Source organism: Guyanagaster necrorhizus, assembly GCF_019112545.1.
Source record: "Guyanagaster necrorhizus MCA 3950 unplaced genomic scaffold BT62scaffold_14, whole genome shotgun sequence".
Classification (NCBI taxonomy): Eukaryota; Fungi; Basidiomycota; class Agaricomycetes; order Agaricales; family Physalacriaceae; genus Guyanagaster; species Guyanagaster necrorhizus.
Genome location: NW_025064893.1, coordinates 962,991 through 989,255, shown reverse-complemented (window position 1 = coordinate 989,255; position 26,265 = coordinate 962,991). Strand labels below are relative to the sequence as shown.

At 47.8% G+C, this 26,265-nt stretch overlaps 11 protein-coding genes across 11 annotated transcripts; 2 read left to right on the top strand and 9 right to left on the bottom strand.

Annotated features, from left to right (window-relative positions):
- Positions 1-1,332: 1,332 nt before the first annotated feature.
- Positions 1,333-3,899, bottom strand: BT62DRAFT_173201 (uncharacterized protein). Its single transcript, XM_043179922.1, has 19 exons — positions 3,606-3,899; positions 3,536-3,554; positions 3,386-3,481; positions 3,234-3,332; positions 3,160-3,169; positions 3,089-3,106; positions 3,010-3,035; positions 2,933-2,958; positions 2,851-2,885; positions 2,780-2,804; positions 2,712-2,723; positions 2,641-2,656; positions 2,539-2,584; positions 2,384-2,484; positions 2,276-2,335; positions 2,195-2,222; positions 2,085-2,142; positions 1,855-2,029; positions 1,333-1,802 (listed from the first exon to the last, which is right to left on the bottom strand). The coding sequence occupies exons 1-19, from the start codon at positions 3,670-3,672 to the stop codon at positions 1,625-1,627; spliced, it is 1,095 nt and encodes a 364-aa protein (XP_043039178.1). The 5' UTR covers positions 3,673-3,899; the 3' UTR covers positions 1,333-1,624.
- A 368-nt stretch (positions 3,900-4,267) lies between these two features.
- On the bottom strand, positions 4,268-5,440 carry BT62DRAFT_981091 (alpha/beta-hydrolase; the record flags this gene model as incomplete). Its single annotated transcript, XM_043189567.1, has 3 exons — positions 4,268-4,843; positions 4,910-5,193; positions 5,254-5,440. 3 exons carry the CDS (start codon positions 5,438-5,440, stop codon positions 4,268-4,270), a joined length of 1,047 nt encoding a protein of 348 aa, XP_043039177.1.
- A 1,086-nt stretch (positions 5,441-6,526) lies between these two features.
- BT62DRAFT_1076760 (uncharacterized protein) lies at positions 6,527-9,061 on the top strand. The gene is made up of 10 exons (XM_043179246.1): positions 6,527-7,146; positions 7,202-7,307; positions 7,432-7,500; positions 7,574-7,738; positions 7,797-8,050; positions 8,107-8,217; positions 8,276-8,379; positions 8,412-8,503; positions 8,562-8,686; positions 8,743-9,061. Exons 1-10 carry the CDS (start codon positions 6,569-6,571, stop codon positions 8,786-8,788), a joined length of 1,650 nt encoding a protein of 549 aa, XP_043039176.1. The 5' UTR covers positions 6,527-6,568; the 3' UTR covers positions 8,789-9,061.
- Positions 9,062-9,685: 624 nt separating this feature from the next.
- BT62DRAFT_173090 (DHS-like NAD/FAD-binding domain-containing protein) lies at positions 9,686-11,094 on the bottom strand. Its single transcript, XM_043179921.1, has 4 exons — positions 11,011-11,094; positions 10,871-10,949; positions 10,505-10,821; positions 9,686-10,450 (listed from the first exon to the last, which is right to left on the bottom strand). The coding sequence occupies exons 2-4, from the start codon at positions 10,932-10,934 to the stop codon at positions 9,842-9,844; spliced, it is 990 nt and encodes a 329-aa protein (XP_043039175.1). The 5' UTR covers positions 10,935-10,949; positions 11,011-11,094; the 3' UTR covers positions 9,686-9,841.
- BT62DRAFT_950473 (NAD-dependent deacetylase sirtuin-2) lies at positions 10,735-12,590 on the bottom strand. Its single transcript, XM_043188143.1, has 10 exons — positions 12,432-12,590; positions 12,374-12,383; positions 12,268-12,315; positions 12,209-12,216; positions 12,076-12,154; positions 11,707-12,023; positions 11,251-11,658; positions 11,183-11,192; positions 10,867-11,126; positions 10,735-10,804 (listed from the first exon to the last, which is right to left on the bottom strand). The coding sequence occupies exons 1-9, from the start codon at positions 12,540-12,542 to the stop codon at positions 11,071-11,073; spliced, it is 1,047 nt and encodes a 348-aa protein (XP_043039174.1). The 5' UTR covers positions 12,543-12,590; the 3' UTR covers positions 10,735-10,804; positions 10,867-11,070.
- A 275-nt stretch (positions 12,591-12,865) lies between these two features.
- Positions 12,866-15,263, bottom strand: BT62DRAFT_932835 (peptidase S28). The gene is made up of 11 exons (XM_043186426.1): positions 14,849-15,263; positions 14,699-14,789; positions 14,602-14,644; positions 14,356-14,549; positions 14,103-14,305; positions 13,821-14,036; positions 13,721-13,762; positions 13,490-13,669; positions 13,321-13,435; positions 13,171-13,257; positions 12,866-13,122 (listed from the first exon to the last, which is right to left on the bottom strand). Exons 1-11 carry the CDS (start codon positions 15,185-15,187, stop codon positions 12,995-12,997), a joined length of 1,638 nt encoding a protein of 545 aa, XP_043039173.1. The 5' UTR covers positions 15,188-15,263; the 3' UTR covers positions 12,866-12,994.
- Positions 15,264-15,378: 115 nt separating this feature from the next.
- On the bottom strand, positions 15,379-16,820 carry BT62DRAFT_987331 (YjeF N-terminal domain-like protein). The gene is made up of 8 exons (XM_043190064.1): positions 16,737-16,820; positions 16,636-16,683; positions 16,482-16,584; positions 16,398-16,430; positions 16,308-16,345; positions 16,233-16,256; positions 15,836-16,182; positions 15,379-15,782 (listed from the first exon to the last, which is right to left on the bottom strand). The coding sequence occupies exons 1-8, from the start codon at positions 16,773-16,775 to the stop codon at positions 15,692-15,694; spliced, it is 723 nt and encodes a 240-aa protein (XP_043039172.1). The 5' UTR covers positions 16,776-16,820; the 3' UTR covers positions 15,379-15,691.
- Positions 16,821-16,904: 84 nt separating this feature from the next.
- BT62DRAFT_969370 (uncharacterized protein) lies at positions 16,905-19,149 on the top strand. Its single transcript, XM_043188940.1, has 8 exons — positions 16,905-17,120; positions 17,178-17,342; positions 17,395-17,476; positions 17,536-17,720; positions 17,772-17,801; positions 17,853-18,055; positions 18,105-18,909; positions 18,964-19,149. The coding sequence occupies exons 1-7, from the start codon at positions 17,096-17,098 to the stop codon at positions 18,882-18,884; spliced, it is 1,470 nt and encodes a 489-aa protein (XP_043039171.1). The 5' UTR covers positions 16,905-17,095; the 3' UTR covers positions 18,885-18,909; positions 18,964-19,149.
- On the bottom strand, positions 18,956-20,638 carry BT62DRAFT_172808 (uncharacterized protein). Its single transcript, XM_043179920.1, has 3 exons — positions 20,092-20,638; positions 19,860-20,040; positions 18,956-19,807 (listed from the first exon to the last, which is right to left on the bottom strand). The coding sequence occupies exons 1-3, from the start codon at positions 20,458-20,460 to the stop codon at positions 19,260-19,262; spliced, it is 1,098 nt and encodes a 365-aa protein (XP_043039170.1). The 5' UTR covers positions 20,461-20,638; the 3' UTR covers positions 18,956-19,259.
- A 552-nt stretch (positions 20,639-21,190) lies between these two features.
- Positions 21,191-22,652, bottom strand: BT62DRAFT_994635 (uncharacterized protein; the record flags this gene model as incomplete). Its single annotated transcript, XM_043190473.1, has 3 exons — positions 22,443-22,652; positions 22,088-22,394; positions 21,191-22,063 (listed from the first exon to the last, which is right to left on the bottom strand). Exons 1-3 carry the CDS (start codon positions 22,613-22,615, stop codon positions 21,191-21,193), a joined length of 1,353 nt encoding a protein of 450 aa, XP_043039169.1. The 5' UTR covers positions 22,616-22,652.
- A 42-nt stretch (positions 22,653-22,694) lies between these two features.
- On the bottom strand, positions 22,695-26,094 carry BT62DRAFT_932830 (uncharacterized protein). Its single transcript, XM_043186425.1, has 16 exons — positions 25,551-26,094; positions 25,403-25,501; positions 25,276-25,346; positions 25,107-25,223; positions 25,013-25,054; positions 24,874-24,965; positions 24,816-24,825; positions 24,696-24,765; positions 24,576-24,645; positions 24,379-24,521; positions 24,196-24,321; positions 23,997-24,145; positions 23,913-23,946; positions 23,742-23,859; positions 23,581-23,680; positions 22,695-23,526 (listed from the first exon to the last, which is right to left on the bottom strand). Exons 1-16 carry the CDS (start codon positions 26,049-26,051, stop codon positions 22,854-22,856), a joined length of 2,415 nt encoding a protein of 804 aa, XP_043039168.1. The 5' UTR covers positions 26,052-26,094; the 3' UTR covers positions 22,695-22,853.
- Between the last annotated feature and the right edge of the window lie 171 nt (positions 26,095-26,265).

Genomic DNA, 26,265 nt, shown 5'->3' with positions numbered 1-26,265 from the left:
GATGGGCGTATAATGTCACCTTGCGGTAAGAAACGGTCTGCAAGGGGTGTCAATGGACGGTCATACGGATTAGGAGGCGGTACAGGAGGGTGGGTGTAAATCGGATGTGATGAATCTGGAGGAGGTGAACCAGGCGCGACAGGTGTTTGTACATGCAGTCGAGGAGTAGCTAAACCGTTCGGTCCTGGACTCGCAGTAGCATCCCGAGAGTCTCCGTTCAAAGTACGGGTCCGTTTCGCTGGACGCTCATCGGCTGGGGTTCCGATATGCCGAGAAGGAAGAGGGGTGTCAGTGCTAGCGGTTATGTCCTCGTCCTCAGCGGCCTGACGCAAATTATTGATAAAAGACGAACGTGCCCGCGCAGTGAGCAGACTCCGTGGGAACGCACTGGATGGAGGCTGGTCAAGAGTAGAAGAAATGAGATCCCCACCATTAGCCTTGAACTGAGGTTGAGCCTCTAATTCCATTATTCGTTCCAGTAGCATGCTGTGAAAATCAGTTAGATTTGCGCGCTGCAGACAAACAGATAATGGCGCACTTTCGTTCTTGTCGTATTCGGACATTGCGTTCACTTGATCTCTGTAATTCGCTGCTCGTTTCCTTATGTTTCTAACCAGCATTAACAACGTCATCATGCGCAAACAGAGCCAGGAAATCCTAACCTCCTCGAGCTCGAAAAACCGTCTCTTCAGTTTTTTGTACTTCTCGACAATATTGTCTGATTCGTTTTTTTGCGTAGACGAAGAGGACGCAGCAGGTGTCGCGGTAGGAATACTAGATTGATCTTGTGGTGTCCCATTAGTAACATCCTTGTCGCTCCCTGGCCCCATTACGGCTGCGAGGAGCAAAGAATTACCAGAGGGGGTGTTGTTTGAAGGAGAGGGCGATAGTTTGCCATTGTTTACAATCCCGATAGGTTGTGTTCCAAGCATGAACAAATACCGGCCCGACGGCTGACCTAAATTCTTCCGCTTCGCATTGATAAGCTGCATACTCTTGCATACCGTTCTACTTAATTACCCAGTGCACGAGTTGCCTTACGACAAGTTCATCCCTGCATGATTTATGTAAATACTGCTCCGAAACTTTATATCTATCTTTTTATTACATATCCTTGCGGCAGGCTAAGTTCATTTTGTCTTCCGAAACATCCCCCCCCATCAAACCTTCCAAAGCGTGCCAGTGTTGGTGGAAATTTTCTGGCAAATTTTTAGCCTGGAGCAAAAAAACGAATCAAATTATGATTCATTACTCTGCCCGTACTACATAGCTTGACATACCTTGTGAGCGATCTCCTTGGTCTGTAAAGCCTTTTTTGATTCTCATACCTAGTTTCCGTGATCGGAGGTGATCGATATCACTCGTTGGTCTCTCGTTTCACCTAGTCGTTCCTGTCGTTCCCGCCTGAGCAATATATCAAAAGTCGTTGGTCTAATGTCGGTTCAAAGGCAGTGCATTAGATAGACTATGATCCCTCCGAATGTTATACAATCCTAGTTTTACTTTTTTTTTTGGCAGCAATAAGATATTCTAAGGTAGGTATGGGGAGGTCCAACCTCCGGACGGCATCCCGTCTGCGTACAATTACAGGGAGTCATGTAAAGGACAGACTGCGGGTGATTCCTCATGCAGCCAGGTCCCCCATCACAAATACACTTCCTTGTGCTTTTATCTCGTAATTTTTTAACGCAGATTTGGCATCTCCACGATCGGCATACTTGCGATCATGCGGAACCTCCTCATCTCCGGCAGTCGCCATGCTCATAGAATCAGCGTGTTTTTGCATGGCGAGGCGGAAGCGGCTGTGATTGTTATGAGCCTACGGACCCAGAAAGTACAAGCAAATTAACGAACCGGAGTTCCTTCATGTCCATAGGTGTCTTGTGTCGTCCCCACAGTCCAGCTGATGCATTGTGCCCGACTCGATGAAGAACGATGCCATGCGCATTATCATCATCCATCCACGCATCACGGGCATCACGAATCGAGTGCCTTGCGTTGAGTGTCGCTAGCAAACTATTGACATAGCCTTGTGTGAAACGTCAGTTGCAATTTCAATTGACAAAGCAAGAAAGCACGCGTACATTTACTAACAACCAAGTTCGGGGCAAAGAATAGCATCTCTCTGCGTCGGGCGACGAACTAATGAAACTATTAGATGTAATGAATAGGAGGAAGTGACATCCTTCCTTACCACAATCAATTGAACAAGCGCCACGAGGCTAAGGAAAAGTTACAGCGGCTTTATATGATGGCTAAAGCAACAATTACACACCCTCCAACCATTCCCATATTAATGGCGTGAATGACAAGCCGGTGGACAAGCTTCTCCGTCCTGTTATTGGGTCAGAGACACTCAAAGGAGAATGCAATGGATACATACATCTGCATTCCGGTTCGCTCTGCACGGAGGTACCAGACCGTCGCGCAAGTAATCAACAAGTCGCCTAGCACGGTACTAGACAGTTCCAGTATCAACAACGCCTAAAATTTGTACCGTTCATGGGTGTCGACTGTCACAGCAACGGAAGCACTTACACTATTCGAGAATATGTCCGTCCGCGCATTGGCATTGGCATTGAACCTGATGCACGAAGTGCAATGAGTTATCGCTATCAAGGTCTCAAAAGGCTCGCTTACTCTTCTGCCACAAATGCTGATAGAAGACTGTGTGAGACGAAGAACACACCGCAGTGGTATCAACGACTTACCAGTGCCAGAAGCTGATAAAGGATAAGTCAGAGACAAGCTTCACAAATCAATCAAGAATGATGCTTACCAAGTTGGACGAGCGCGAAGAAACACTAACACCGAGTTAGATGGTGACCCAATGTGAAAAATCATACTCACTATGGCCCCCAGTATTATTTTATTATGTCGGCTCACTACAGCGAATGAGTACCAACGCAACAGTGTCGAAGGTGCAACAAACCTTTAAAGACTCGATATCCGTAGTAACTACGCAGCAAATGTCAGTGAAATGTAAGAATGGAAATGATATGCACATACCTTTGTACAAAAAATGTTATTACATACTACGGACGCTCTAAGTACCTCTGAGAAAATAGATCAAGTCGAGAACACGTACGGTGGTCATCAAAGATGCCTAGAAATAGTCAGACGGGATTACATACATGGGCAAGCAAACGTCGGACTTACAATTAGTTGCCTAGATAATCGAAACGTTTCACCATCAGCAACACGTCCGGACAGTCATGATAATTCTCACATACCAAGGAAGCGCATTGCCGAGGGTCGAGATAACACGCCCTTCAATGAAATAGCGCCAAAAGGAATGGGCTGTCGCGTAGACGTGAAATGAATCCATTGAACTATGGTCCTGCAGTCAGCGACAACACAGTGGAGGACAGAGATTGGTGCGTACAATACGATCAGGACGAGCAACTTGAGCGGTAGTTCGTCCTCATGGTAGTAATATTGATAATAATGAAGTGTTTGTGATATAGTAAGTCCATACAACCTATACGATTCGCGTTTAGAGAAGGAAAACGTCAAAAACAACACTAAAACTCACCCCACACTGACAATAAACCCTGGTCGCGTGACATCAGAGCCGAGCAGCTTTCAAGACGCGATGCACTTACCGATGAACCCCGGACCCCATATAGCGTCGATAGAATTGTCAGACGAAGTGAGCGCGCTTGAAGACATCTTGAGGAACGTATTGTCTTGGTAAGTGGTTGAAGAAATCGAACGAGAAGGTGACTCTTATAAATTTTAACAAGACGGCAACACGATTCAGTATCCAAACATAAACACCCGCGAAAGATCTGGACCGGCTGGGTGATTTGTCGTCGCGTTCCAGAACGAGTCTCGAGATCACTTTAGGCCTGATATTTTCGATCAGGAGCAATCGATGTTGGATCGATCCTTGGTAAATATTATCGATCCCGCCGGGGGTGGCGGTGTGCGAGACTCTGAGGCATTTTGGGCTCACAGAACAGGCGTTTCCGAAGCAAAAAATGCCCGCATTTGTTTCCGATATCGATAAGAGAAAAAACAGCATTGTTGGTACTTCATTTTAGAGCACTCACTGTACGTCTACATAGCATTTGTTTCATGTCTGCCGACTTGCAATATTGTTGCGCCCCGCAAGTCTCCGAATTTCATCGTTCCTGAATACGTCGGTTCTCGTATGACGCTCGGCAAGAGTCGTGATAGTGCACGGCCCCGATCGGATGGCCAATATTGGCTACACTGCGCACACAATTAATTAAGTCCTCCCGAATTGCTGGTAATGCAACACCTACCCATTTAATTTATTCCCCAAAAAGACGACTATGCGATCAAAAATGGCTCCGAATTTTTCCTCGCAGTCTGGTGCATAGTCAAATGAGTGTTCCATCCCGTCTATCACGATTATTTCAGTCTTAACACCGGCATCTACAAGTAGAGAATGAAGATGTCGGGATTCATCCGCGGGAACTGCCGTGTCGATCTCGCCATGGACAAATAAAGTGGGGGGCCAGGCACCGGTAACATTCATCTGGGGAAATAAAATTCCATGTTTGAGGGTGAATTCTTCGATTGGAATGGGCGGGGCCCGGGTACGGAGTGTAGCGCTCAGGCTGGGTTCATGTGCACCGGTGTAATAATCAAGGAATATTCCGCATTGCAAGTACAATCTGGTCAACAGCATGCGGGGGTTCGCTGGGTATCCTGGGGTAGTCGGAGATGTAAGGGGGTAATACTCTAGTGGAGAGTCGGCAATGGGAGATGAGGTCGCAGATGTGGGAAAAATATGAGCCGTGAAGTTTGAAGGATCCAGAAGCTCACGCCCGCGAAAGAACGGAGCCGTTTTCAGGGTAATATAATGAGACGTCTGAGGCAACAAAAGGGTGCAAAGCGGTAAGCAACCGGAACTCGGACTAGAATATTTGACACGTACAAAAAAATTTCCCCCCATGCCATACATCGACAGAACAGCTCGAGGCCGCGGACAGGCATGTATGGCGGCTAAATATGCGCAGAGACCACCGGAACTGGTTCCCGCGACGCCCATTGCATCCTTGTCAATCTGATAGCTTACTCCAAAGGCGCTGAAACCTTGTGTGGGTAAAAACGCGAATAGATCCTTGATATCCTGGAGTATTTCGTATCCAGTTGTAGATCCGGACGGGATAAGCCTGTAGTCTGCGCACACAAATGCAAAGCCTACAGCGTTGACGCGCTCTGATCGTATCGCATCTCAGTATACTATACGCCAGCATGAAGGACATCCAAGAAACCTACTACAAAGCCAATGAGGAAACCAACTTTTTCGATTTCCAACAGTCAGGCCGCCTCCGTGAAAGTAGATGACTGCAGGGACTTTGGGGCATTGCGGACGGGTTTCTAGTCTAGGATGATACAGGTCAAAGTGAATCTTCAAATCTCCTATACTTTTATACACAATCGTCGAATACGCGTCGCCTTCCATCTTTCGTTGAGTCCTTGACCTTGTCACGGAACAGACAGTGATGGTGGCGGCTGAGCGTCCAGCTTGGTGGCTGTGTCAAGCCAAGCGGCCCCCTCCGGCCCGCAAAATTTTCAACTTTACGCGCGCAAAGGCGCCTTTCTTCAAGATCGATATTGGTAACGAAAATGGGGGTACTCTTAGACTCCTACTACTAGGATGAATATTCCGACTGTACCAATGCTCTGTCGCATCATACAAACGTGCTTAGTACCGAAATCATGATGCGCAATGTGTTGCCCTCGAGCTGTTAACGGGAACAGCCGGAACAAGTCAAAAAACCAGGCAAAATAGGGTTAATGACCTCGAGGGTCTATCCGACAAGGATACCGCGGAACGATAGGTTATGTCCTCCGGGACAGGATCGCGCTGAGTCGCGACGCGGTCATGATGACAACCTCACAAACGGGACTCAGGAGCTGACAAGACAAGGAGTTGCTAGGCCCGAAGGAGACTGGAAAAGGACCTGCGTAATCTCATAGATCATGATGGCCCTGCAGGATTCTGCGGAGCCCCATATTAGGCTTCCTGACAAGGTCTTGGGTCGCTATTGTCCGGGCGGGTAACTGGTTGTAATACCAAGTGGATCCCTGAAAGGGATAAAAATGCGTCACTATAATTAAGGAGCTGCAGAGCAAGCCGAAGAAGAGAATAATGGGGGCACTTAGTAGGATTTGAAGTTCTATGTCTACCGCCGAGACCGTTCTTTTTGTCAAAGATGACAGCACAGTAAGGTTGAGCCGGAGGTGTTGCTCGGTGTCATCTATGTAGTGCGTCCATTCCGATAATATGTTAGCAGCTTCTAATTAATCGCATGACAGCGCACGCACTTTACCGTAATATATGCACCATATTTTCAGCAGGCAAAACAGTCGACGATAAGCCAAACTGCTCTTTGTCCCAAAACCAGGCGCATGGTGGGGTCGCCAAGGATACTGGCAGGAAAAAAATCGGAGTAGGTCCTACCCCATAAAATTGTTGGCAAATTTGTAGACTTTGTAAAGACGGAATAATCCGAAACCTGTGGCGGTGCAGAGGGCTGTGCTGAATGTTCGCCCTGTGCCTCACAGCGGAATTTGACGACGGACCACAATGACTTCACCAGGCGCATACGCGTTGAAAACGCCCTACTATCTCGTTGGAATTTATGTTTTCTTTCTTGAAGGCATAAATTTTCTGGCATTCTTGCCATCGCCGTTCGCCAACGTTGTCGCCACACAGCTCTGGTTTCTATCCTCAGCGCTGTTTGCGGTCTCTATCATTCTGTTCATGTACCTTACATTCACAACACTCCTTCTCGGTGCAGTCAAGTCTTTGGCCTATTTTGTGCCATTTCCTAATGCGCCTGCGGTCCCGAGTGAGTGGCGATGGGAGTTGGTTCAGGATGTCTATCTATCCTTGTTCTCTTTGGGCGTTGCATTCAACCACGCTCTGTACAGTGGCGGATTTGGCTTAGAGTCACCAAAGGATATTTCCGAGCGAGTCTTTGGGCTCCTTGGTCATGTGTGTGCTGCCCTTATCTTGGAGGTTGAGATCGTTGGAGGTATGATTGGGGTTATCGTCCTCAGCAAAGTCGTGGTGTCCTTGTGGCCATGGAAGGTAGATGAAGATCTTGAGAGAGGACCTATGTTCATGTCAAGTGTTTGGGATGAAGCGAAGGAAACGGCAGTGTCAGAAAAGAAGACATAGGTCTGGGTCGATATGGATGACGAATCTGCTTTTCAGGCAGGTTGTCTTCTGGTTTTTATTCGCTTTCTTCGTCACATTCATCTTTTCTACATATCTTTACGTTTCAGTCGACCGTTTTCACTTTGACACGATGCAACGCATGGTAGGGCCTTGACGACCATTCATGCGGTATCGTTGTTTTCGCTCTCAATGGAACTTTCCGATACCCTCTCCCTTTATCTAGATCTTATCTGCTCAATACCATCCCTGTTTATTACTACTGTTAGATGGAACTGTGTAGCATACGACCTCCAAGATCATTGGAACAAGACGTTGAGATGGATGACGAATATAAGGTGATTTAGCTCCGTGCATCTGATCCAAGTCATGACCGTTTAACCGGTTCGTCACCCTCGAGCGACAACAAAGGTTACCATAACGCAGCCACGGGACCATAACGACAGTATTGTCGACAACCTCAATAATATTGTCCACATCTCAACATCTCCGCAGCCACGGGACCGAAAGTCTTCTCAAGTTCCCCATTTGACTACTGCAGAGGTAGAATCGCCGGCAAAAAGGACGCATGACCGAGTATGTCATCGTTACGCCCAGGATTGCTTCCACTGACCTATTCTTATAACTACAGCAGGACTTAGTCATTCTCTTGTCAAAGATGTCTTTGTCAATCTCCAACCTGTCGCTTATATATAACCGCATCTTGTGCGAACTACACTCGGACCTTCCCTTTTGCAGGAAAAGGTCACTCACGCATTATGCGCTTGTCATCTGCGGGACAGCGTCCTCAAGGTCAACAATTTTAAGTTTAATGATCCCGTTTCGATCCTTGGCTTCTGACGCTTATATACCTCAATGTCAGCACCTCACTGCCGGGTCTCTTCTTCGGTACATAGAAACTGCTTCTTGCATTTAACCACCGATGGAATGCTACCCTTCCCTAGCGCAGAGTCGCCAGTCGCGGTGGGCGTCGTCGCTTTTCAAAGGCGACTTTATACTACTAAGTGGGACCTGAACGCAGTTCAGTATTTGTCAATGCATTCAATAAGCGCAGCGTGATTTTCTGCGACCGGTGCTTTTTTTTTTTCCGGCTGCTCGCGTCTACACAGTTAGGGAATTCTCTTTGAGAGACGCTCTATCTCGATGGGGTCCTGGACTACGAGTGGAATCCATTTCTATCTTCGGTCGAACCCATAAGGTCCTGCCAGGGGCGATTGGTACTTAAAAAGCCAGGGCAGACCATTGACAGAATCCCCCCAACAAACCAAAGACCAGGATAAAATGACATACTTCACTCGCCTTGCAATCGCTCTTACTCTAGCCGCGACCTTGGTGAACGCAGTGCGTACCTCTCTATCTCTTCTAGTCTTTTTTTCATTTTTCATTGGTGTTCGCGTAGGCCCCCGCCATGGAGGAAAGAGGCGAAGTCATCCCCATGTCGACTTTGACCTTCACCAGGATCGAGTGGACGCTCATCCCAACGAGCCCGTACCTGACAACGACTGAGTTTCCGTTTACTGTCACGTGAGTAGACCGTTACCAGCACCTCTATCCACAGATCTGACTTTCCTTTCCCGCAGACAATTTTCAACTGTTGAAAATGCGCAAGCGACACCGTCGGCGTAGTGGTATTGATGAGATTTACATACCTGTTATGTTATGGTGATGCCTCGCTGTCTCCTCAGGCCTTCCTTCCTTCCTTAGTTACCCTTCTTACTTCGCTTCTCTGTCTTTCTCCTTCGACTAGTAGTATCTACACATCGCAGTCATTTGGCTCATGGTCAATCCTAGCTTCAACATACTAGGACTTTGTAGAATGTTCTTATACCCAGAGCGAAGGAGTATATCGTTAATTAGTCAATCTTACCTTTGCTTTACGCACTGGCATCATCATCTGTCATCAACTCTAGTGACATTAAGCAAGTATCGAACCTAATGAGGTTAAACCGGCCTTACAACTAAACCCGATCTTTTCAACTGGGCGTCACTTGAACCTCAACTTTTGGGTTCTCTGAGCTCGCTCTCATCTTCTCTCGCGTCGACTTTAGGAACGTAATTTGATTACTACTAACGGTATAATAATAATTTATCTTCTCCAGATCTACACTCGGTGCAAAGTTTAATAATTACAAAGTTCCGAGCTCACTTGGGGTTATCATAAACAGCTTCCAGTCTAGACTCTACATACTGGGCGCTGCTGACCCATCTGTCTGAATAATCACTTGTTCGTGCTCAGTCATACTGCAAAATATCTATTCAATGATCCAGCGCCCGTGGGCCTAGGTCAAACATCACTTCATCACTGTCGCCATCTCCAAAGCTTCCCCAATACCTGTGTGAAAACGACGGCTTGTGTATCTGTAGGCGGCATTGGCAAGATAATCAGGACTGCTCCCATGCTCTAGCAAGCGAAGGGAATGTTCGTCCCAGACCTGGCTATGGGATATAAGGAAGGCAACTGGCGGAAGAAAAACTTATCTCATCTCATCTCATCATATCATTCCACGGCACGGTACCTTCAGCATGTAACGTAAAGCAGCTCAAAAGATGATGCACCGGGGATAACCCCCCAATGACATGTATATTTAAGAGGGCATAAAACGAACCAACAATGTACAGACTTCACTCATAAAATGTTACATATAGCACATATTGCAGCATACCGCCAGTCGTACAAATTCAGAGCTTTCCAGGAGTATCCTCACCGCGGCTCGGGCTTTGATTGGCAGGGAGATCCGAATGCAGAGGAGTGTCAATGGGAACTTTCGAAAATGGGTTGTCCTCTGTCGTCGGAACAGCCCCCACAGGAAGTTCTTTACCCTGAACAATCTTCGCTTCAACTTCTCCAATAGGCCTATTATTCTCATCCTCTGTCTTGGGTTCATTCTCTGACTTCTCCTGACCCTGGTCCAAGGTCAAGGCTGTTTCGATTTTGCCGACCAGGTGGTCAACCTTTGCATTCACTTCAGTCTCGTTATCGATGTCCTCCTTTGGCTTTGTGCCTTCGTCAAGCCTTGTTTCTGCCCAAAACGTCGTCAGCTCTTCCTTCCATCCCAACTCGTCACACAGGTCACTGATAACTTCGTCGCATTTCCCCAGAAGAAGCACATCATCAGTCCGCCGTCCCAGATCTCCTACTTTGTCCAGGTTGATAAGGACTCGTGGACAGAGCGGGTTCGCCAAGTCTGCCAAAGCTGCGAATGAGGGCATAGTCAGGGATGTTCCGATGATGATGAGGAGATCGGCTATTCTAACGGAAGAGGAGGCGCGTATGAACTCGTCCGGTACCTGCCGGGACTAACAGTCAGTTTCGAGCCCATAGAAACTGATAGTAGCACGCACCGATTCGTCAGTGAATACAGTACCGGGTCTAACCAAACCTCTACATTTCTCGCAATGTGCAATCTTTTTGTCGCGGATGTGATCCTTCATCCGTGCATCGTCATAGGGTTCATCGCAATCAATGCACTTCTGGAAAGCAAAACTCCCGCGAGCCTCGATCACCTTGTCGGTCGGCACCCCTGCGCGCCGCTCAAGCGTATCTATATTCTGCGTGAAACACCTATAAAGGAGCCGTTTTGAATCAAGAAGACGGATAAACGAATGCGTGAGCGTCGGCCGGTATTTTCCGGGGTACAGCGCCTGTGCAAGAGTATAGACTGATTTGAATTATTTTATTATGGGTACCAGGAAAGGAAATAGACCTGCATGGGAGCGGATTCTGTCGGAAATATTCAAGCTCGAATATCGCTTCAGGGTAGGGAAGGTTCATTGTCGCAAGACTCGCCTACACATCAATATCAGTTAAAGTGAACACGAGGAAAACATGTTCGACAACTCGGCCTCACATATAAATCTGACCACGCAGTTCCATCATTGTACAATATTGACGATCATTGCAGACGTGACTACGTACCTGTCTCTGGAGACCGGTAATCGGGAATGCCAGCAGAGGCACTCGCACCTGAAATCGCACTGATACATCAATGGCGTCATTTATATGGTTACTGAGCTACTGACCAGCACCAAGCTGTATCGCAGCATTCATTTAGTGAAGCAAATGTAAAATAAATCGAGGGAATACTTGCCATGACGGTGATATTCCGGCAAACCTTGGACTTAATGTACTCAGCCACAGCCTTGATGTCATTTCCCTTCAATACCCTGAACGAGGTCACTGGTGCCTTGGAAGGAGTGGCCGTCGTCTCGACCTCCTTGATTTCCGTCTCAGCCCACAACTTCATCAGCTCCTCCTCCCACCCCAGCCGTCTGCACAGATCTTTTATAACTTCGTCACATTTTCCCAGAAGAACTACGTCATCAGGCCGACGTCCCAGATCTCCCACCCTTTCAAGATTAACCAGAACCCGAGGGCAAAGAGGCTCAGGCAGGCCTGCCAATGAGGCAAAAGGGTGCACCGTTAGGGACGTTCCTATGATGATGAGAAGATCCGCCGTTTTGATGGAGGGGATGGCACGTATAAAATTCTCGGGAAGCTGCATGGTCCCGTCAGTTTGAGCCAATACCTGAACCATGGCACATACCGATTCACCGAAGAATACAATATCGGGTTTGACCAAACCCTTGCACTTCTCACAGAACGCGATACTTTTGTTGTCGATGTTTTCTTTCATCTTCAAGCCGTCATACGGTGTATGGCAGTCAATGCACCTTTGCGACGCAAAACTGCCATGGGCCTCAATAATCTTGTGGTCGGGAACTCCCGCACGTCGTTCGAGCGTATCGATGTTCTGCGTGAAGCATGTCTGTAGGAGCCGTTTGGAAGCAAGCAGACTAATGAACGAATGCGTGAGGGTGGGCCTGTATTTTCCTGGATAAAGTTCATGGGCGAGAGTGTAAACTGTCGTTGATCCGTTACATTTGTGATAGAAACAGCGATGGAATAAACGTACAAGGGACTGGGTTTTGTCTGAAAAAGCCGATCTCAAAAACGGCTTCAGGGTAGGGAAGGTTCAACCTGGCAAGATTCGCCTATCAATTAGTTGGTATAGACTCCGAAGTAAGAAAAATGGCTTGTAAACACACGTAGAGACCTGGGTATTACTGTTCCATTAGGCAACAATCGTCGATATACCGCAACGCACCAGTTTTAGGTGACCTGAAATCTGGAATACCAGCAGATGTGCTGACACCTTCAAGTGCCGCCTTGTTACACACACAACGCAAAATGGTGGTCACAAAGAGACTGACCGGCACCCAACTGTGAAGACCTTAATTTAGTGAAAGAGTGATAAGAGAAGCGACTTGCCATAACGATAATATTTCGGCAATCTTTGGACTTTATGTACTCAGCAACAGCGTTGATATCATTCCCTTTCAGTACTCTGTAGGTTCTCGATTTCTTTGGCCGTGATGTCATGATGATGAGAGGAAGGAGGAAGAGTTACAAGTCGATCACGATCGTGGGGGATGGCAGGAATAGTAATAATAATAATAATAAACTAAATACAACGAAACCGCGGAGTATGAGCAACCGCTGCTTGTGTCGATATTCGGTAAGGTATCCTCATTTCGCACTGAAATTGGTCGCCCTTCGTACATAACGAAAATGATGCTAACATATTTAGTGGATGTGTGGTCAAATCATTCTCTCCCTCTCAAGTCTACGTGGCTTTTAGGTACCTGTCTCATAATCTTGAAGTAAAACGTTGGTGAACTCAGACTGACCAGCTGGTGGCATAGCAGGAACTTTACAATGCTGATTATCACAAACATTATATACACACAGCGACGGTGTCCAGTTTCAGAGTCGCGAGGGTCGTAACAGCTACTCCTATAGCTGTAACGGAACCAGTAAGTTTCATTGGTCTTTTAGGGCGGTGTCCAATCCTTCAACCACTCCATGACGAAGACAATCTCTTCTCCGTGGATCTTTCGAATATTGGGAGGCTCGGTACTCAAATTCTTGTACCCCCACTCATCGTAGTGATGTACAGCATCTGTAACAAATGAGCGACACATAGCAAACGCACGAGTCAGAAGCATACGGGGAATCAACTTAAAAGGACGTAGCACAGTGTCGTCACGGTCTATCGCATATTGACTGTGAGGCGTCGCAGGTCTCCAGGGATCATCTACATGATAATGAGTATGCAACCTTCTCAAGTTAAAAGGGTATCTGTGAAGGATTCGCCTACCTTGACCATCAATGATTGCCAGACGGTCGGCCGCGATATCAAAGCCTCCGAGAACGTTGACAGCCGTGACATTGGGCAGAGGTGGCACAGTGAAGTACTTGCCAGGCGGGAATGCCTAGTTATGAGATGAATGCTTGAGCATCTTCACTATCTGTGCAGTCGTGCGCACCTGCTTGCATATCTTCGACTCATAATCTAATGTTATCAAGTTGGAAACAATGCGAGGGTAGCCTGGTGGAGGTGCGGTCATGAAAAAGCCCCACTGCGTGCATACTTGGAATTGCCATAACCGCCATGTCTGGTCCAAAGTCGTTGCAGCATAACGAGTGTCGTTGAAAGTACCGAAACACTGCGAACAAAGATCAGTATATTTCAATACGATGATGAGCTGCAAGCATACCTCTTCTTGAGTGGAATTCTCAGAGCACGTAGAGACGACATTCTGACGAAATAACAAGGTAAGTTTCTTCCTCTACGAGGAGCACTTGTAATGAACCCGCCTGCCTAGTCCAATTTGCATAGTTGACAATCGAAAAATCCAGGGATAAGCCTCCAGGAAGCGAGATCATTCGGTCGGGATGCTCAAAGTCTAGATCAGCCACGTCAGCCGTCAAAAAACCGAACGGTGGCTTGTTCAACGCGTCACAAAACTCGTCAAATACATTACTGCCATATGCCGGATCCCAGCATTTTGCCTGCCAATACCCGAGCGGTGTCTGTCAATCCATCGCGCAAGTCAGCACGAGGTCGGCGGAGGTCCATATAGAAAACCGCCGACTTACCTCAAGCAATGAGACAAAATCAACATCGTGCTGCAAGTCCGAGAGGCCAAATAGCGCTTTAAGTGGATGAGCAAGCAGTTTATTGGACAACAGTCTGTCGATAGTTGCAATGGACTTTTGGATATGATAGGAGCACTTGGGTCCGGCAACTTGACGGATGAGATCCCAATATTCCCAGTAGACGATGGTGGCGTGTGTTACACCTATGGAATCTTTAATGACATTTATACCGAGACATATCGTGCCGACTGACCGCTAGACGCAATAGCACCGAAAACCAACTCAGGGTACAACACTTTCATATGAGCGGCCCTTGCACCTGCGTACGATCCGCCGTAGTAAATCCAAGGTGTGCCGGGCGCTGTTAGGTCTTCATCAATACCGTCAAACTTCACGTTGGCCATGAAATTGGCGCTATCAGCCGCAGCTTGTTCGTTGTTCAGCCATCTGATTTTGAATGTCAATTCTCTAGCGAACATTGCTTTGATCAACTACGCACCTCAGTGAGTCCGTGGTCAAGTTCTCCACCGCGACGGAGTCTCCTAAAATTGAAATTCGGATCAACAGATGCTCTTAAAATTGGTGTTTCATCGAACCATAGTAGCGATGCTCGAGCACAACACCGAGGCCTCCAGTGGCCCTTGCCAGAATCTCGACAATGCCAGTGTCAAGGAACGGGAGTCTGTCCTACTCAAAAAGTGAATGTGCAAGCTGACCTGACAAGGATACGTAAAGAATCCACGAACCTCGCCACTGGTTTCCCCACCGTCCAATACGATTACAGGTCCACCCGTCCCTGGATCGTAATGCCGTTTATTGACCCAGTATCGCTGACCGAAAGTATGACCGAAAGTATTGTCAAAGTGATCCAAGGGTTGCTGGAACCATTGCACAGGGAATTCCTCAACAACTCTATTGGCCGGATTCTGAACCGTGAAAGATGCCTTTGCCGTCTGCTGTTGCTGCTGCAACTTCCAGAGGTTTATGCCTTGAGGCCCAAGAGCTGTCAAGTCGACCAGAGCATTGGCTAGTGAGACATAGATGATGACTGCAGCCAGCACCATCGCAAGTGATGACGACGCCATGGTTCCAACTCCCAAGGTGCTGGACGCGTATTTGGGCCCGCCATCGCGTGACTTTCCGATCGGGCCGTAAGCCGGGCCAAGATCCTCTGCTCCAGTTGTCATCTCTCTAACCTACTAAAACGACTTATCCTAATATTTAGGTGTTTTCTAATTCTTAGTGTTCTCCACAGACATTCCCTCCCTCTAAGATCATACGGCATGCATACCCGCAGCCTTTGGATTCAAAATTTCATCAAGTTCAATAATTTAGAATCGACAAAGGCAGAAATGTATCTTATGTTTTTGACAGTCAACCAAAGCACGTTTCGGGGGAAGGAACAAAATATGGAACGAAACACACGATTGAAAAAGAATAGTGACATGCTGCGATATGAAACAAACGATCTTCGGAGGAGGAAAGTTCTGTGGAGTTCGAAAACTGATGTCCATTGCTATGTCCTTGCCTTGGGAGTGATGAGTGAATGGAACTGTCACCATTAGCACCACCATTTGTAATCTGTCGGTCTACAGTTTTTGCGAAAGCCGAGGGAGTTCGACAATTTGTTCTGACCCTGGATACGGTGGCAAATTGAGTTGGAACTTTTCTTCCAACGTCCTGGGGTGTATTCATTTAACGACATCAATGTAAAGCATAGCTCGAGTGCGCACTTTGGGACAAATCGACCACCAAGGAAGTGAATGCCTTCAAAAGACCTTACGCCTTCTTTCGGAGCCGTCAGACTAATGAGAACGTCAGGATTAAGGCCGACGCCAGCGTCATTCCCTTTCTCGACATCCCAGCCTGACGGGATGTCGACGGAGACGATGGGAAGGCGAGACTCGGAGATCAAGGGCAAAGCGGCATCAAAGGGCGCTCGAACAGGACCCTTGAAAGAGAAGCCAAATATAGCATCAAGGATTACATCGCTAGAAGATAAAGCGCTGCGAAGGCTGTCGATATCCACCGATGGTGTAAGCGTTTTGATCATCATGTTATCACATTGAGTCTTCAGTCGCTTCGGAGAAAGTTAGTGAAGCGAGGCTTTGAAGGTTGGAAGCAGCGTACCTTGTATATGTCTTTGGACCCAGGCTAAAGAGATTAACGTTACCGACTTGATCCCAGTCACGGCGCGGTACTCACTTTCGGCATATAGATTGTCGGAGAGTACCCGAACATACCTCGACCCGGGGACGTCAAAAGACGGTGAGAAAAATTTAACAGTAATCTTACTGAGATGTCGAGCGGCGACCAGGCCATCCCCACCTTGGAAGCGATCGATCAGCATATAAATCAGCGGCATGAGGCAACACCTACCTTGATTACCCGGTCCGCAACATACAAGAACTCGGTTGAACTTGTCCTTATCGTAAACCTTGGCCAACGTCTGAGCGCATGCCAGGCCTGCCAGTTCCATGAGCTAACATGTCAGATTCAGTTTCATCGAAGCGTGAAGAGGTTGACGACAGGCCTGGTCGAGACTGAACGCCCCTGCTGCGCTCATGAGCTCTTCATCTATCTTCAATTCATTTCATTAGTATCTTGAAGCAAAAAGTATAGAAAGAATTCAACTTGTTGGGCAAGTTTCGCAGACAGATAGCGAATCGACATCTTAATCTTCAGGAGAGTCAATGTGCCTCGCAGTGACGTTGTTTGCTTGCGAAGCGTCTCTCGGGGAAATAACGCGTAGCAACCGAAATTGAATTATCCGTGACGGGGCGTGACCTAGAAGTGGCTGCCGCTATCTCCGGCATTTCCAAGGTTCTTCCAAGGGTGCTATGTAGTAACTATGGTATTGCGGTCATTTCATATGGCGTACCATCCGCTACTTCTGACGTTCCATTTACAATTCAGAAGGGGGACTTTGTCTCTTCAATCTGAAGACACTAACCGACCACTTCCATTCGTTTCTCGTTTACTTCTTCACGGTCATGATCACTGTCTGGACTCTGCGGAGTAGGTGCCTGGTTCCATATTGTCAAGGATCTCTGATTGACGATCCGTCGTTTCAAGTCACCGCTACAGTTCTCCATGGCTTAGCACAGATATTTACTTTCTTCCGACTAGCATACCGATCGCGGAAAGCCCGTCTATGGTTAGATGACGCGTGCGCGAGCATAGCCATGGTGTGCTCGCTGGCGTGGCTTGTCTGCTACTGGATTCTCACAGACGTGCCAGGTGCGTAGTACGTGGTTACCCTCTTTCCGTGCTCCCTCTAAAGTCACTATAGGCGTGGGACCTATTGGCCAATCTGAATTATTCAGAATAAGGTCCTATTGGGTAGATAGCGCTACGTTCTTGTCCATTGTTTGGTATGTGTTCAGCAACTACGGCTGGTAACGTGTTCGAATAACGAACATCTCATCTTTAGGCTGAGCCGAATGAGCTTAATGTTTTCGTTTATAAGGTCATCACCACCTGGATTTCTTTCTCGAAAGCTACCTTTCTTTGCGTCTGTACTATTCCTTCTGATGTGGGCATCGTTGCTGGCGCAAAGGATATACCTTTGTGACCAAGATGAATCATGGCAAGACCAACCACAACCCAAATGCGATAGTGAGTCATTGATTTATCCTTCGCCGTGCCAGCTGACTCGATTATTTACAGACCAAACTATCAGAATTACCGTGCTTGCTTGTATGTATCCGTTACGCCCAAATATGATTATGTCTAACGGCACTATTCCAGTTGAATTATTCTCAAACCTAATCATATTGGCTACGCCGGTAGTCACTTTGATCGCAGGCACAGTCTACCATGCACAGCACAGAGTGTTACTGATACTTTTATTTTGTGCCCTCATCATTACTGCGGTCAGTGTCGTCCATGCGGTTTTCTGGATCCACGAATCCTATGTGGTACTTTTGGAAGACCTGACCGCAATTATTGAAGTGACTTCTTTCCCGGCCTGTTCTCAATTGCAACTCACGATGTACATAGTCTGGAGCATCTTTGATATTCATAAACCTCGTCGTTGGGGTTATGTTTCTCCACCAACGCATGGACCGCAACGTGGAGTATCCCGACGACCTTGAATACCCCGACGGCTCCTCTACGTTCCGGAAGAAACGCAGTAGCCAGCTGAAACAGCATATCGGGCCCCCTCGTAGACTGAACGCCATCCGCCTAAGTCTTCAAGGTACTGGACACGAGTCGTTCGCAACCTCCATCCCCCATATCTATCTTGACGACAACAACACACTTACAGGATCAACTACTGACATCAGCAAAATCCACGGCGCCGAGAAAACCATCGACTCCGGCGTCGAGCTAGAGCCCTACACCCCCGCGATATACGCTGAGGAAACGTCCAAGCTCTTTCGCCCCACGTCGTACCAGTCATCGCTCTCCCGATACTCCGACGATTCTCCCACGACGGCTAATTTCCGACATAGCGCAGATTCCAGGTTGTCAACGTGTCCAATGCTGAGGAGCCCTGATGTCATGTCTCCACCTGCGAAGCTAGATCATCCACCCTCGCCACCGCCGACTGCTGCGCCACCCAACAAGTCAGTCAGGTTCCTCAGCCCATTATCACCTCGGTCGCCGGCCACGTCGATGTACTCCTCTATCTATAATCGATCTCTTATTGATGAAGATCCTTTCCAACGCCGGCAACCGGTCCCACCGTTGCCACACGTAGAGGGGGGCGATGTGACCGTTCTACCTCCTGGGAAGGGGAAACCACTGACAGAAGCTGAAAAGCCGATACCATTCTAATTGAAGCAGCAAGTAATTTTTCTTTGTAGGTTTTCAGTGCTTTGCTCGGAAACTTGTGCTGGTTTTGACTTGCGCGTAGCAGGAAGGATTTGGATACTCTATATGGAGGAAGTTTGGACAACCTGTATATGTGATGCGTGTACCTAAGATGACGGGAAGATGAGTACCCTAGGAGGCAATAAGTAGAAAGTATAGTATCATCATTCATACTGGAGTCCGCGAATAAACCATACATAAAAACGTACAAGTTTCTGCAAGCATATACAAGATGGGGCAATGTAATAAATGTCAGTAGAAATGCGAGAAATGCCGCAAAATGCGGGGTATCACTAATTCAGTCCAGGAAAAGTAAGTATCGCATCGGGCGCGTCGCTCTTAAGTCATCTTCACACAAACTCGTCGATGCTCTTCCCAATCCTTCTTCTGGTGCTCCAGACAGCAGTACTTGACGAGCTTGCACTTGCTACACGTCTGACCCACAACTTTGTGATCTCTCGCCTCAACGCTGCTCTCAGACCCCTCACTGCTACCAGTGGATATCGATGCAGGCTCCTCGTCAAAGCATACGTCGCACTCAATCCAATTACACATCTGGCGTGCGCGGATTCTGCGCCCAAACTTTCCTCCCCGTTTGATCTCGAGTACGGAAGCGGTTTCTAGGCCACGCCTGGGAAAACGGATCATCTCACAGTCTTCAGTGCAGCAGGGATTGGGACAGCCGGTGGGATAATCGTAGAAGATTTCCTCGTCCGGAACAAAGGAGGCATGGGTGAAGAGGATTTGGGAATAGGAGGTAGTTTGATGTGAGAAGAGGACAATGAAACGAGGACGCTTCTCGTAAAGGATGGCGCGAAGGGTGAGATCAATCTGGGGGAAACAAGGATTTCTTCTCTGCCGTACAAGTGTGTGCGTTATACGCATATCTAAGAAAAGGTGAAAGGAGCTCAACAGGAGGGACAGCGACAACAAACGTACGTTCGTATTGTATTTTTCGCTCCATGCTGGGTTTACACGTTCGCCCAAAGGCCTGCCGACAGACCAGCTTGAAGTACTCGGTCACATCATCCATTTCCTGTCGCTTTAGATCGGTAACGATGATGAAGATCTCATCACAGCCCGTGTCGTGCATACCGCGCAGGATCATCAATTCCGGCAGCTGGGTAAAATTAAGCAAAATTTCTTTGATAACACAAAGAGATTCGCGCACCATGGTGAACACAACGGGCATCATGGACAATTTTCGCTCCTGCATTGACCTATGATGATAGACATGGGTCGTCCACGTCCTGTCCAGAGGTATGAGTCGCCCCGTGTCAACAGTGCGGCAGAAGATATTCTCGGGAACAAATTCTCCTTTGCTCCAGACGATAGCCTGCTTGTTCTGCGAGTGAGCATGCTTGCGTTCTCTGACCTCGCGAAACCAGTCGTGGTAAGCGTCATGGTTCGAGCCGCGATGTTCGAGCCATTTGTCGATGAGCATGTCAGTGGAATCATGGTCAAGAGTAGTCTTTACTAGCTCCGTCATTGAGAGGCTCGGCGGCGAGAACAGGGAGTAGTACTGCTTGCGGTGCGGCATAACGATGATAGTGAAAGGAGAGGTATGCTCTCTTGTTTGTCTGCGACTATGCACCGGCAACCAAATAATATGCCGACATCGTCTCAGACCTGCGCATCCAACAGCGATCGTTCGATATTATCGTATACCTATATGCTGTGCGAAGCACAGTAACTACAGCCGGTTAGTAGGATACGCAAGCTGATTAGAAGTAACAATCGTTGTGACAAATAGCTATGTACGGGTCCCGGGATGATTGGTACTCACATCAAGACCGGTAGAGCCGACTCCAAAGAGCCTTCAACTTCAGTTCAACTTCAGTTCACATATTCAAGTGACCGAATTGAGGGCCGTTAATGTGGATGGTCAATATCTTCGAGGTATGATCAGGTACGGGAGTAAAATTGACAGTCAGCTGGGGAAGGGATATACACCAGTAGATGGATGGCATTACGAACAAGCGAAAGGAGGAAGATTTCTAAACGGGCGAGAAGCCAAATACGGAATACAACATGGAAGGACATTTCCAATGTCATACAGTGACACTGATAGCCTGATACTCATCACAGAACGACGTTCGAATTCAAGAATCCTCGCCACCGCGTCCCATTACAAACTTCTCACAGACGTTTTGCTGAGGATGGGCACAGGGAAGAGTATATATCAATTTGCAAAAGTCGCCACTCATCGTCACCGATAAGGGCCCTGGATGTGAATAATAATAGATGCACCTCCAGGGGCAGAATCATTCTTATCCGTTCCGCCATCGTTCGAAAGGATGCCCATAAGCCTCGATAATGCCCCGCTTCGCAATATCCGCCTTTTTGGCTATAGATTCCAAACGAGGGTCACTACTTGCCCATTGTTTCGCATCGAGGAACACTGGTCTGAATCGACGCTGCGGGGCAAGGTCAGGTTCCTCCTCTGAGAAGAGATCATCAACGTCCATTGCGACGCTGGGTGGTGAGAACTGAGGCTGGGGAAAGGGTGTATGAGAGAGGGAAATGCGGGAAGACGAAGCAACCGGTCGCTTTTTGGACGGGGTTTGGAAAAGGTTCTCGTCCTCGTCTTCCTGCACAACTGGGAGAAGTTTGGTCGGAGAGCCACGCGGCGTCTGTACCTTACGCTTTTTGAGGGGACTCTGCTTTAGGACCTCCTCTGTGGGTTGTGGCGACTCTAGTTTACGCTTCTTAGTAGGACTCTCCAAAGAGTCGTCCTCTTCAACCGCTTTTCGTTTGTCATTTGTAGGAGGAACTCGAAGGGACCTTGAAGGTGATTTCCTCGATGAAGGCGTAGAGGGTGGGAAGGGTGATTGGACGATGGATTTCATGGGAGATGATGCGTAGATGTTCGGTTTCGTTGGAGAATTGGACGGTGCCACTCTGAGAGGCGTCTTTGAGGGCGACTTTCGTGGCGACGCGTGGGGTGTAGAGAACGGCGTGACCTTTTTCGAGGGATCATAGCTCTTCCTCTCAGCTTTAATCTGTTGCGCAAGAGAGCCCGCCGTCTTGACCAGCTTCCTAAAAATGAGTTCGAATTTCTTCGTATCGACGGAGAACTGCGATAGAAACATTTCCTTCTCGATGTCGACGTCGTCCTGACTAGCCTTCAACACGAGTTCTGCCTGTAGATAGACGTATTCGCATACCTTGAGAAAACTGCACACCCAGAAGAAGACTGCACATTTGACTTCTTTCCGGTCGACGTTGAAAACTTCCCTCATGACAAGGACACTCTCTGTCCTGCGCACCCAACTAATGACGAGCTGGGCGATTGGCGTTAGCTCGTATTCTTCGATGAGATTTTGGTAGAATCCATCTGTGTTGGAACGACTCCGCCGCGATGCGCCAGCTCCAAGGGCGCTTTCTACTGCCGCCACGCCCTTGTCAAAATCCGATGGCTTCAAACACGATGATTGCTGAGCTGACACGCGCGATATTTGATTGTTTTTGAGCCTTCATCAAAAATAAGAAAGGCAAAGCAAAAACGGAAGCCACGCCTGCCTTATGGATGCGATGTACGCGCAAATAGCGGGCAATCCAGTCCTCAGCGCTCCCAAGTCGAACCCAGAACCCGGCCGCGTCTTGGCATTTGCTAGATGATATATCTCCTTGGCTGTTTCGCGTGTTTCTAGATCATCGCAAAGCTGATTAAAGAGATGATTGTTTTGCGACATGCCGTCGACGATGAAAGTTGACAACCGCAGAAGCGGGTGTCACAATTTCCTTTTGTGGGATTCAACGCTTTTCTTTTGTCCGGCGAGTGACCAAGTTCATTATGCATGTACTATATGTGTATATATCGGGTATATGTGACTATAGCTAACTCAGAGCTGTAATTTTTTAAATAAATGCACCATGCTTGATTGGAAACTGTCTGTAGTCCTGAGACAAGGCAAAACCAGGGAACAGAGGTCATAGAGCCATGCCTGTGGTCTCCGAGTGCTCTTCTGTTCGGCATTCAGGCACAGATGCCAATTCCGGTGATCTATGCGGGGATGGCATGGACATTATGCTTGGGGAGGACTGCGGCGACGCTATCGTCGGGGAAGCCGTAAATGATACCCTTGGCGAAACAGTGGGACTGCCAGCAGTCTTTGTCGTTGTCGTTGTCGTGTTCGTGTTTGTATTCGAATCTTCAGTTGAGGTTCGTGAAAGTGAAAACCGAGAAGCGTGTGAGGACACAAACGCGCCGATGTTTGCTCCCCATGCAGAAAAGTTGGGACGCTGGGATTGAATCTGAGGAGAAGACTGCTTTGAATCAGAAGAGTTCCTCCAAAACAATGTTGGTTTGGCAGTGGATAGCTCAGAACCTTCCAAATCCGCCTTCGTGATATCTACGGGCGTGCTGGAGCGTGAATTTTTCGTTTCATCACTCGTTGACGACGAGCTGGATGCCGATCGTTGCATCCATTTTCCTCGTACACCTTCCACAGCTTTGAAAAAATTAGCCGACCCTGCCGTAATTGTCCGCGCCACCGCTTCTCTGGCTGGACCAAGTTGTTGCTCGAGTTTCAACTCTTGAATCCCTTCAGTGAGTCGCAGACCGATATCGGCTACAACAGAAGGCTTTTCATTGCAAGGATGCCTAAACGGGTCAGAAATCAGATCATTGTTATTCCCACACATAGACAGGACTAACCGTGGTTCCACGATATCAAAGAGCAACGGGTCAGTTGTTCTCTCCCATACCTCATAAGCATTCGTGTTCTTGAATTCCGATATCCACAATGGATTGAAATCTTCCGTAGAACTGGAGTCACCTCCTGCGAAAACACGAGAATATAAGCCAAAGACAATTACCTTCCCAAGGGAACAACGAACCGGTCCCCCCTGTAATAATGACACCATTTCCCTCGCCCTTCGCGACAAAGTCACGATACCGGACCGACGCCAATGCTGCGGTTATGTACTCTTCGAACTATTAAAGAACATCAGACTACCTGTCATTCTTCATCTTTATAGGATATTCACCTTTGTTCTGAGGTAGTCGTCGCTACCTTTGAACCTGGGAGCCAACATTAAATTCGAAGGGATCAAAAGACCGAGGAATCGTACTGCATTCCCTGAGAGCGCGTGGGGTCTTCGTCGCTCCAGCCTTCATTGACATCCTGAACAATATCGTCCATCCACTTTCTATCGGCTGGGGTCAAACCGGCTGACCGTTCCAGTTTTGGATCACGGAATTCGAAAGCGCCAGTCTCAGTCTGTTGAAATAATCGTTAGGAACGAGTCTATGATATTTCCAGGTGCATACGTTGACAAGAAGGTCTATATCACTTTGCTGAGTGACAATTGAATTGGTACTTCCACAGAGCCAACTCTTGGTTTCCTTGAGCATATCCATTTGTTGTAAGGGCAGATATGGCTGGAAGAATGCATCCTACAAGTCATCGTAAGTATACACAAGTGCAAAAACAGAAAATAAAACGATAACTACCTTGCCAAAGATATCAAGTGGCAAACCGGTATATGCCATCATGCTCTTGTGATCAGATGTGCGGAGGGAAGACGGTCGAGAGAGCGTTGGCGCACGAGCTGCTAAGGGTGGAGAACCACAATCGTCCAGCGTTTGCAATAGACCTGTCACTCAAGTTGACTTGACCAGAAAGAGGTGTGCCAGTATAACGGACATACCCGGAAGAAGGGAAATTAAGGAGTATTGGTAAGTGCATAGTCTCTCGACAGGATGCCCATAAAACAGGATCTTTCGTTGCAATGAGCATGCAAAAAATGTGAAGATAATTAATCAAGTACCCGTTTTTGCAGCATCAATGCTTTCACAAGAATCAAAGTGCGCTGTCGGAAGATATGCACAAATTCTCGTCTAGGTGTGAAATTGATATGAGCCCTGTTTCGAGACTAATGAGAACCTACAAGCTTGTTCCTGCACCCTGATATAAGATATATCGAATAGAAGAAGCAGGCAACGTACCCATGTACAATCCGCTTTCCGTCAGCTGACCACGGAGCGATGGCTCTAGCGCTACTTCAAAATCATCAAGGATTTGAGTTTCCTGGAAATCCCTGGAAGCTACTTAGTACTGTGGTCCTGAAATGGCTAGACCGCGAACCTTTGATTAAAAAGTGCCGTCGTCACAACACCTAGCTTATCACTAGCGACAGGAATTGAGTCCACCGTGATACTGGTAATGAATGTTCACAAACCGTATTGGGCCAAAGACCGGTTTTGACGCCAAAACCACAACAGCTTTTTGAACCGTTGAACGTGTAACATCTGGCATCTTGACTAGGAGAGCAGAGGTGGCGATTTGCTGATTGCACCTAGAGGGTGATAAGTCGTGAATAATTTGCGGGAGTGGACTAATGGACGTACGAGATACCGAAGATAGTGGTGGGATTAGGTCCTGAAGGTACCAGATGGAAATATGAATAATCTTCCGCATTCTATGCGCCAGTGTCAGTTCAAGAGCGTCTCTTTTGAATCCACATTGAGAACGTACTAAATGAGCGCCGTCAGGCAAAGCCAGGAATGGTAGTATCTTGGCTACTTCTTCGTCCTCGAATATTTCTCCTTTCGACCATTCTATCTTCGGGCCAACCTGAAACCACGATTATTGGTATATTGAAGAACGCGATGAGGTGACGCACCAGATGGTTGAAATCTACTAAAGCGATACCCAAAACCAAAGGCCCAACAGGCGGGACAACGAGCATAGACTCGGGACGGGCTTTCCTCGACGAGCCAGAAGCAAACGACTCGGCGATAGATTCAGTATCCACCCCTCTAGGAGGATAGGTCACCATTCGTGGGCTGGCAACGGGCTCCTTAGTTTCTTCCATTACTGAGGGGGCAGCAGAAGTAACTGGACTTTCATGGCTATCTCGATTATAAAAGCTCATATCATCGGCCTCGGAGCTGTAATCAGTGTCCAATGTATACGGTTTTGAGATGCGCTTTGCAAAAGAGTCGGAGGACAGCGATGGGAGCATAGAATCGTGAGGTTCGTTAAGGGTAGAGTTCCTCGGGGACGTTGTTGGCGACGACAACGAGATTGAACGCTGCGAAGCGGTGTCGCCATCGTCATCAGAAGAGTGAAGGATATTCCGATAATTTTGGGGACTGTGCGACCGCGGCGAGAGGTCAGACATGATGGCGGTAAGAAGGTGTCGCTGCGGTAATGCCTGCGCGACCGCGACCAGGCACGTGGCTAGATGGTTGCCTCTGCTCCGCTACTGTCTCCCTTTCTCGTCATCAGGGGGCACTCTTAGGGGCACTCTGCCTCATACCATTTCCTAGGTAAAGATGCTCGGCCATCTTCTTATCTCTCTCCTTCTTTTTCTCTGCCAATTTGACTTTTCATTC

What these genes read in the sequence shown, in the direction of transcription:
- BT62DRAFT_173201 (XM_043179922.1), bottom strand. Translation starts at nt 3,672, where the DNA reads ATGTCTTCAAGCGCGCTCACTTCGTCTGACAATTCTATCGACGCTATA. An exon ending in AATATGGGAATGGTTGGAGG is followed by an intron (nt 2,223 to 2,275) that starts GTGTGTAATTGT and finishes ACTTTTCCTTAG; the next exon opens with CCTCGTGGCGCTTGTTCAAT. An exon ending in GAACTTGGTTGTTAGTAAAT is followed by an intron (nt 2,030 to 2,084) that starts GTACGCGTGCTT and finishes GTTTCACACAAG; the next exon opens with GCTATGTCAATAGTTTGCTA.
- BT62DRAFT_1076760 (XM_043179246.1), top strand. Translation starts at nt 6,569, where the DNA reads ATGACTTCACCAGGCGCATACGCGTTGAAAACGCCCTACTATCTCGTT. An exon ending in ATGCATTCAATAAGCGCAGC is followed by an intron (nt 8,218 to 8,275) that starts GTGATTTTCTGC and finishes CTACACAGTTAG; the next exon opens with GGAATTCTCTTTGAGAGACG. An exon ending in GAGTTTCCGTTTACTGTCAC is followed by an intron (nt 8,687 to 8,742) that starts GTGAGTAGACCG and finishes CCTTTCCCGCAG; the next exon opens with ACAATTTTCAACTGTTGAAA.
- BT62DRAFT_173090 (XM_043179921.1), bottom strand. Translation starts at nt 10,934, where the DNA reads ATGAACCTTCCCTACCCTGAAGCGATATTCGAGCTTGAATATTTCCGA. An exon ending in CCGACAGAATCCGCTCCCAT is followed by an intron (nt 10,822 to 10,870) that starts GCAGGTCTATTT and finishes AATTCAAATCAG; the next exon opens with TCTATACTCTTGCACAGGCG. An exon ending in CTGTATTCACTGACGAATCG is followed by an intron (nt 10,451 to 10,504) that starts GTGCGTGCTACT and finishes TAGTCCCGGCAG; the next exon opens with GTACCGGACGAGTTCATACG.
- BT62DRAFT_950473 (XM_043188143.1), bottom strand. Translation starts at nt 12,542, where the DNA reads ATGACATCACGGCCAAAGAAATCGAGAACCTACAGAGTACTGAAAGGG. An exon ending in CAGACAAAACCCAGTCCCTT is followed by an intron (nt 12,024 to 12,075) that starts GTACGTTTATTC and finishes GATCAACGACAG; the next exon opens with TTTACACTCTCGCCCATGAA. An exon ending in TTGTATTCTTCGGTGAATCG is followed by an intron (nt 11,659 to 11,706) that starts GTATGTGCCATG and finishes GGGACCATGCAG; the next exon opens with CTTCCCGAGAATTTTATACG.
- BT62DRAFT_932835 (XM_043186426.1), bottom strand. Translation starts at nt 15,187, where the DNA reads ATGGCGTCGTCATCACTTGCGATGGTGCTGGCTGCAGTCATCATCTAT. An exon ending in TTGACCACGGACTCACTGAG is followed by an intron (nt 14,550 to 14,601) that starts GTGCGTAGTTGA and finishes ATTCAAAATCAG; the next exon opens with ATGGCTGAACAACGAACAAG. An exon ending in AGTCGAAGATATGCAAGCAG is followed by an intron (nt 13,436 to 13,489) that starts GTGCGCACGACT and finishes TCTCATAACTAG; the next exon opens with GCATTCCCGCCTGGCAAGTA.
- BT62DRAFT_987331 (XM_043190064.1), bottom strand. Translation starts at nt 16,775, where the DNA reads ATGTCGATTCGCTATCTGTCTGCGAAACTTGCCCAACAA. An exon ending in CGACAATCTATATGCCGAAA is followed by an intron (nt 16,257 to 16,307) that starts GTGAGTACCGCG and finishes TAATCTCTTTAG; the next exon opens with CCTGGGTCCAAAGACATATA. An exon ending in GGTGGTCGATTTGTCCCAAA is followed by an intron (nt 15,783 to 15,835) that starts GTGCGCACTCGA and finishes AATACACCCCAG; the next exon opens with GACGTTGGAAGAAAAGTTCC.
- BT62DRAFT_969370 (XM_043188940.1), top strand. Translation starts at nt 17,096, where the DNA reads ATGATCACTGTCTGGACTCTGCGGA. An exon ending in ACGTTCTTGTCCATTGTTTG is followed by an intron (nt 17,477 to 17,535) that starts GTATGTGTTCAG and finishes TCTCATCTTTAG; the next exon opens with GCTGAGCCGAATGAGCTTAA. An exon ending in ACCTGACCGCAATTATTGAA is followed by an intron (nt 18,056 to 18,104) that starts GTGACTTCTTTC and finishes CGATGTACATAG; the next exon opens with TCTGGAGCATCTTTGATATT.
- BT62DRAFT_172808 (XM_043179920.1), bottom strand. Translation starts at nt 20,460, where the DNA reads ATGCCGCACCGCAAGCAGTACTACTCCCTGTTCTCGCCGCCGAGCCTC. An exon ending in TGCCCGTTGTGTTCACCATG is followed by an intron (nt 20,041 to 20,091) that starts GTGCGCGAATCT and finishes AATTTTACCCAG; the next exon opens with CTGCCGGAATTGATGATCCT. An exon ending in GCGAAAAATACAATACGAAC is followed by an intron (nt 19,808 to 19,859) that starts GTACGTTTGTTG and finishes ACCTTTTCTTAG; the next exon opens with ATATGCGTATAACGCACACA.
- BT62DRAFT_932830 (XM_043186425.1), bottom strand. Translation starts at nt 26,051, where the DNA reads ATGTCTGACCTCTCGCCGCGGTCGCACAGTCCCCAAAATTATCGGAAT. An exon ending in CCGGTCTTTGGCCCAATACG is followed by an intron (nt 25,055 to 25,106) that starts GTTTGTGAACAT and finishes TCCTGTCGCTAG; the next exon opens with TGATAAGCTAGGTGTTGTGA. An exon ending in ATATAGACCTTCTTGTCAAC is followed by an intron (nt 24,146 to 24,195) that starts GTATGCACCTGG and finishes TTATTTCAACAG; the next exon opens with ACTGAGACTGGCGCTTTCGA.